At 39.6% G+C, this 7,035-nt stretch overlaps 1 protein-coding gene across 1 annotated transcript; it reads left to right on the forward strand.

Annotated features, from left to right (window-relative positions):
- The first annotated feature begins 601 nt into the window (after positions 1–601).
- col10a1a (collagen, type X, alpha 1a) lies at positions 602–4,859 on the forward strand. The gene is made up of 3 exons (XM_065252530.1): positions 602–723; positions 903–1,041; positions 2,500–4,859. The coding sequence occupies exons 2-3, from the start codon at positions 918–920 to the stop codon at positions 4,338–4,340; spliced, it is 1,965 nt and encodes a 654-aa protein (XP_065108602.1). The 5' UTR covers positions 602–723; positions 903–917; the 3' UTR covers positions 4,341–4,859.
- The last annotated feature ends 2,176 nt before the right edge of the window (positions 4,860–7,035 follow it).

Raw genomic sequence — 7,035 nt, forward strand, 5'->3', positions numbered from 1 at the left:
AACAATGGACAATATTCTACTGCATTAGTTAATCTTAGTTCATACTAATTTTTACATACAGTAATACATTTTTTAATCAAAATTTTTAACTTAATGCACAATGCACATGAACAATTTTATGCCATTATCTAACATGAACAAAAATTTATAATTGCTGAAAACTATATTACTAATTGTTAATTAATCTAAGCTAATGCATTTAACAAACACGACCTTTATTATTCTAAAGTGTTATCGAAATATTGAAATAAAAGTGAATGATTTAAAACACATTTGCAATGCAAGTCACACTTATCTGAATTATTATTTACATCACGTTTCTAAAGATAACAACATTACGCACGTGCATACACATCACAGAGACCATCCATACTCTAAAAATGACAATTTCACCCCAATTTAGGACTAAAATGCATCTTTTGTAGCTTTGAGGGGAACTTAACAAGATCTAATCATGGGTCTAAACACTCAAGCAAAAAGCTATTCTGAAGTGACATGCCAACAGTGGGCAAATCTGTCTGGTAATTACAGCCTAGCAATGAGAGGGGAGGTACTAGTGTGGTAGGTGCTTTTTTAATGATGCAAGGGCCAGATATGGTATAAAAACCCTCATCATTGTGCTAGGCAGCAGAAGATCCTCTGTCTGGCTCCTACTACAAGGATATTCAGAAGTGGGAGCCGCAGCTGTGTTCATTTATTTATTTCTGGAACCCAAGTATGCCAGTAAGTGTCCATTTTCTTACTTTTTTTGATTAACTAGGCCCTGAAATACAGAGAGAGATGTATTAGCAGGTGCAGAGAGGAAGTACTGCTTGTTATAAGACACTGTAGTTTTCCGGTTTCATCTGAAAATTTTCTTTAGGGAATATATTTATGTTTAATTTCTCATTTTACTTCTGCAGATTTGACCTCAGAGAATGGAACTACGAGTAGCAAGCATTCTTCTTCTTTTCGTCGCCTTGACGGCGGCTCATGGCGAGAGATATGTTATCAAGAAGGCAATAAAGGCTCAACCCCAGTACCAGCCATACAAAGGCCAGGGTAAGAGTTTACCTATACTGTTTTTCTTTTTATTCTGCAATGCAGTCATGTTTGCTAGGAAAGGCATTAGAAATAACATGCATATTCGATATTCAATATGAAGGCAGGCAAAACTATGACGTGTGCTTGATACCAAGTTATGTGAGTGCAGCATACTGATTGGGTACTCATATACAACGGCTCATCCAATAGTATATGCAACCTGTCTAAGGCTTTAAATATATACATGTTTACTAGTTATTGGCTAAAACACTTCAGACTTCTCTATAATGCTATATGGTAGATTCAGATCTAGGATTTTAGATAGTAATAGTGCTGCATGCTCCTTATCCTTGTACTCCAGACAGACAGCATCCTTCTGTATATTTCTATTTTGTTTGTTGTTTAAATGCATTGACTAAACTGTTCAAAAAGAAACATATGTGTATATATAAATAATGTTATAGTTAAAGAAATATAATGTTTATTATCAATACTATAACACTATTTAATCATCACTATACTGTTCTCTCGTGTTGTTTTTATAACCTAAAAAGATTATTTGTCTAAGTCATTGTCTATTATTTAAAGATACGCTTTATTTACATTGCATCTAAATGGTGTATTCTGATACAGTAGAACAGACAGAATTCAATATTTTTCTTTATTTTTAATTAGATATGCACATCAAACCCAACCAGCTTTTGCAGGATATGAGAAGCTATTTATAAATATACAAATAGAGACTTTAGAAACATGCTGAAAAGTGATTTGTCTGGGTGTGTCAAACCAAAATGCATGCACATCTGTTTTGGTTAATGAAAGTTGTGCTTCCAAAAATGACCTTTAGAGGGATGCATTTTACAAACCAATAGATTTTACCACATGAAAGCCACTGTGTAACTGAGGCCTTTTATCCTCTGTCACATAAATATATTTGTTCTTTTAAACCCATTTTTTAAATCCCCAATAAAATTCACAAAAAGAATGTGCAATGTTCTGGGTTTATGAATATAAAATAAAATACATATAAAAAGTTAAGCTTGTTTTTTGAAAAACTTTTATTATGCATTCAAAGTGCATTCACTTTAGTTTCAGTACAAGGGCCTTGCAAGAGCACAATTTGATTCAACATACTCTGAAAAACTTATTTTACGGTCCTACAGTCAAAAAACGTAGTCTTATGATACTGAAACATTTAAGTAGATTAACTTTTCTCAAAGCAGATTCATTTAAAAGGTATGACTTTTTGGTAAAGTCAGTTTTTTTTCATTCAATCTTTTATAGACCTCTAGCAACATAGATTTTAACAGTTAATGTTGTATCTACAATCAATAGAATTATCTTTACACTATTTTGGAATTGAATATAAAGAAAGACTTATTCCCTTAAGGCTGCATCCCAGGATGCCAGTTCCACCTGCAATTGATAGTGATCGATTAAAACATTGACCTTGATGTACTTTTTGTTTTATTTCAGTGGTGCCTGCAGCTGGAGAACCTGGCATCCCTGGTGAGCCAGGACCAGCTGGACCTCCTGGACCCCCTGGACCCCCAGGAGAATATGGAGAAGGACTGCCTGGGCCACAGGGACCACCTGGACCACCCGGACCTGCTGGCTACTCTGCACCTGGCAAACCTGGCTCTCCAGGTGGACCTGGCAAACCTGGCGCCACAGGTGCACCTGGACCAAAAGGAGACTCTGGTGCAACTGGTGCTCAAGGTCCCAGGGGCATGCCTGGCCCTTCTGGTAGCCCAGGACCCCAAGGTTTCTCTGCCCCCGGCAAACCCGGACCAGCAGGTCTTCCAGGATCAGCTGGACCAAGGGGAGAGCCAGGTGCTAAAGGACATCCAGGTTACCCTGGTGCACAAGGGCAGAAAGGAGAGAGAGGCATTGGTGTTCAGGGACCTCCTGGTGAGTCCGGCCCAACAGGTGCAACAGGTGCTCCAGGGAAGCCCGGTGAGCCTGGCATTGGAAGACCTGGCCAAACTGGATCTCCTGGTGAGCCAGGAAAACCAGGCTCACCTGGTCGCGATGGGGAGCGTGGACCAACAGGATTGACAGGTCCAAAAGGTCATACCGGAGCTCCAGGCATTGGAATGGCTGGCAAGCCAGGTGAAAATGGTGCCCCAGGTTTGCCTGGCCCTACTGGCCCCAAAGGTCCACAAGGAGCAACTGGTGCACCCGGTACTCCTGGTTCTCCAGGTTATGGCAAACCAGGTGAAAATGGTGCAAAAGGTGAAAGGGGACCATCAGGTCTCCCAGGTGCAGTAGGCCCAAAAGGTGAGCCAGGTGCTAAAGGGCATACTGGATATCCAGGTGCTACAGGCCCTGCAGGCCCAGCTGGTGCTCAGGGTGCAAGGGGTTTGCCAGGTGAGAGGGGAGCAACAGGAGATAAGGGTCACCCAGGTCCAATGGGAGCTCCAGGGCAAAAGGGACATAGGGGAGAGCAGGGACCACAGGGGGTTGAAGGCAAGCAAGGTTATGCAGGGCCAACAGGCCCAGCAGGTCCAAGAGGAGCTACAGGTGCTCCAGGTAGCAAAGGGGAAATTGGCCACACTGGTGCTCCTGGTGCCCCCGGAGCATCTGGTCCTGCAGGACCAAAGGGTCTTCAAGGACATTCTGGTCCAGCAGGTGAAAGGGGAGAGACAGGTGCTCCTGGCCCAAGAGGCGCTGTTGGCCCTGCAGGTCCTGCTGGTCCTACAGGCCTTAAAGGTCACCCTGGTCTTCCTGGTACTCCTGGCCCCGCAGGTTTGGCTGCAAAGGGAATTCCTGGACCTCAGGGTCCTCCTGGACTTCCCGGAGTCGATGGGTCTTCTGGACTCCCAGGTCCTGCTGGACCTCCTGGCCCACCTGGTCCCCCTGGTGAGATTGTTTATGAGAAGGGTCATGTTGAATCAGAGTTCCCAGTCCTTGTCAAGAGTCCAGTGTCTGCATTCACTGCTACAACTGTGACACCTTATCCCCCATCTGGTACCCCAATTAAGTTTGATCAGATTGTGTACAATGCAGAGCAGCATTATGATCCTGAGACAGGTCTGTTCACCTGCCAGATTCCAGGAATTTACTACTTCTCCTACAACGTGCATGTAAATGGTGCTAATGCCTTGGTGGCGCTTTATAAAAACAGCGATCCAGTTCTGTTCACCTATGATGAGTACAACAAGGGTTTCCTGGACCAGATGTCTGGCAGTGCCGTCCTTCAGCTCAATGAGCAGGACACCGTTTATGTCCAGATCCCCGATGATGAGGCTAATGGTGTTTTTGCTGCTGATAATGTCCATTGCTCCTTCACTGGGTTCCTGATCGCCTCCACGTGATAAGGTGATCGAACCACATCACTAAAAGCATCACTATTTCTCAAACAAATATCCTGTTTTGCAATCAACGATGCAAAACAGACTGTGCTCTTGTTCTGAGAAATCCAAGCATATCAACTTGAAAATTCCAAGCAAATGGTGCCAACAAAAAAAAAAGAAGTAATTTATGTAACAAGTTATCAGGGATAGAAAGTTCAATCCTTACAAATGAAATATTTTCTGTGTGGCGAGAGCATGTGAAGTTGTGTCCTGATAATTTCATGTCTTTTCATCATATGTTTTGTTTGTCTTATGTGTCTGATTCGTTTTTGCTTTTCTTTGTTTGTGTTTTTGTATTGATTTTACCAATCACAGTGGTTCATTCGAATCTGTGTCTTTTCTTTTCTTTTATTGATGACATTATATCAGTACTGATTAAACAGAGAATGCTGTTGCTGACATCCCTATACCTGACTTGAATATTGTGAAATGGTGAAAATGATCGAAAACTCACATGCAAATAAACATCTATAAATGTTATCCCGAAGAATTACGTTTGCTCTGTAAACCAAAATGGCTAAAATAAACAATTTCCAAAAAAGCTCCTGTCTGCTGTGTTTGTTTAGTTTTGTAGCTCATTGGTATAGTAGCACAAACGGTCATGGCTTTGAGCCCATTGAACACACAAGCATGAATTAAATAGTGTATATACATTTGAATGCACTGTAAGTCAGTGTTTAGGGTAAAATGATTAGGTTTTGTGATTTAAAGGCTCATTTTCTGACTGGTTAACAATACAATAGCAATATTAAAGCAACTATAAAGAAAGATTAAAGGGATACTTCAACCTAAAATGAAAATTCTGTCATCATTTACTCACCAATAATTTGTTAACTGTATAAATGACTTTGTTCTGAACACAAAGGAAGATAGCTTAAGCAATGTTTGTAATCAAACAGTTTTTGAGCACCATTGACTTCCAGTGTTTTTTTTCTACAATAGAAGTCAATGGTGCTCTAGGTTTTTGCTTACAAATATCTTCTGTTGTGTTCAGCAGAACAAAGTCATTTTTACAGGTTTGTAACAGGTTAAGGGTATGCAAATGATGAAAGAATTTTTATTTTTGGTTGAACTATCCCTTTAAATGCTTACATTTAAAGCAAGACATTTTGTTTGTTGCCATTATGTGTTGGTAATCTTCAGTCTCTGTGGTTCCAAAAAGGTGTTTGTGTAAAACATGAAAAGAAAGTCCTGGGGTAAAATTTGATGACTGGGCTAAGTTCAGCCAGTCAACCAAGAGATGTGGGTAAAGTGGGCAGACAAGTCAAACATAAGCCGCTGGGTGGAGGTAGCTGGCAGCCGCAAGCCACAGGCAACCGAGGCAGTAGTGCCTTGTGATTGAGTGAAAGACTCAGGGCAAATGCACCTGGAGGGTAAACTTGTTTCCATCTGTGAGCAGAAAGAGGGCAGAGTTGGAAGCCGCAAGTTGCCATCTAAAAACTTCCAGTTCCTAAACTAGGAAAAGGAATATTGGGTGAAAACACACCCATTTTATGGTCGCTAGATTAGTGGTGGAGGTAATCTTGGAATGTATAAAATGCAGGGTTCAAAATTATCTTTAGCTTCTGCGGTATAGGCTAAAAACATCCGAGTGGTGTCTCTTGACATCCCTTTTATACTTAGAAAGCATTTGGATCTCCATGGGATTTGGAAGAATTACATTTACTAGAGTAAAATGAAACAATATGAAACTGGTCAAGTGTTTCATACCTTTATGTCCATGGTGCTGTTGTTTAGGATATTATGTGGTGGTTTCCCGGACAGAGATTAGCTTAAACCAGGACTAAGGCCTTAGTTTAATTATGAAATATAACCTGATTTAACAAACATGCCTTACTAAAAACTTTACTGATGTATTTTAAGATATGTCAGTGCAAGTTGTTTTCAGTTTGGACAGCCCTTACATTTATTTTAGTCTAGGACTAGTCTAATCCCTGTCCGGGAAACCGCACCAAGGGGTTTAAGGATATGTACTCAGTAATAAAAAAAGAATCAACCAAAACAACAAAGACAAAAGGTTTAGTGCTTTGCAGATAATGAACACATTTGTTTTATTTTATCATCTCATTAAACTTTCAAATTGGAGCATTTCAAACTTCAAAATGAGTTTGAATCTAATAAATGTGTTCATTGGCAAGTTTATGAAATTACATATTATTCAACAACTTTTAAAGTGGACAAAAGTGTCTTGTCATTTAAAAGTTATGATTATTCATTCATTATGCACAGAAGATTCATATAAATTGAATGGTTGCATTTGTAGTAAATGCATGAACTAACAGTTTTATTCAAATGTGTTAATGCTAGTTAAGGCAAATACAATTTGGTTCATTGTGCATTGACTAATGTTAACAAATACAACTTTTGATTTTAAAAATGTATTACTAGGCCAAAATTAACATGAACTAACAGTAGTAGTTTCCCAGCTTTTATTCAAATTGGTTAACACTAGTAAAGGCAAATACAATTAGGTTCATTGTGCATTGAATAATGTTAACAAATACAACTTTTGATTTGAAAAATGTATTACTAGGCCTAAATGCCAAAATTAACATGAACTAAGATTGCTCATTGTTCGTTCATAGCTAATGCATTAATTTATGTTAACAAGTTTTACCAATTTAATATCGTGACATCAAACAAAACCACTCATAAA

Source organism: Paramisgurnus dabryanus, chromosome 17 (assembly GCF_030506205.2).
Source record: "Paramisgurnus dabryanus chromosome 17, PD_genome_1.1, whole genome shotgun sequence".
Lineage (NCBI taxonomy): Eukaryota > Metazoa > Chordata > Actinopteri > Cypriniformes > Cobitidae > Paramisgurnus > Paramisgurnus dabryanus.

Bases quoted from the DNA above. Each gene is read 5' to 3' on its own strand.
- col10a1a (XM_065252530.1), top strand. From the start codon at position 918: ATGGAACTACGAGTAGCAAGCATTCTTCTTCTTTTCGTCGCCTTGACG. The intron at 1,042-2,499 runs GTAAGAGTTTAC...GTTTTATTTCAG, and splicing joins CCAGCCATACAAAGGCCAGG to TGGTGCCTGCAGCTGGAGAA.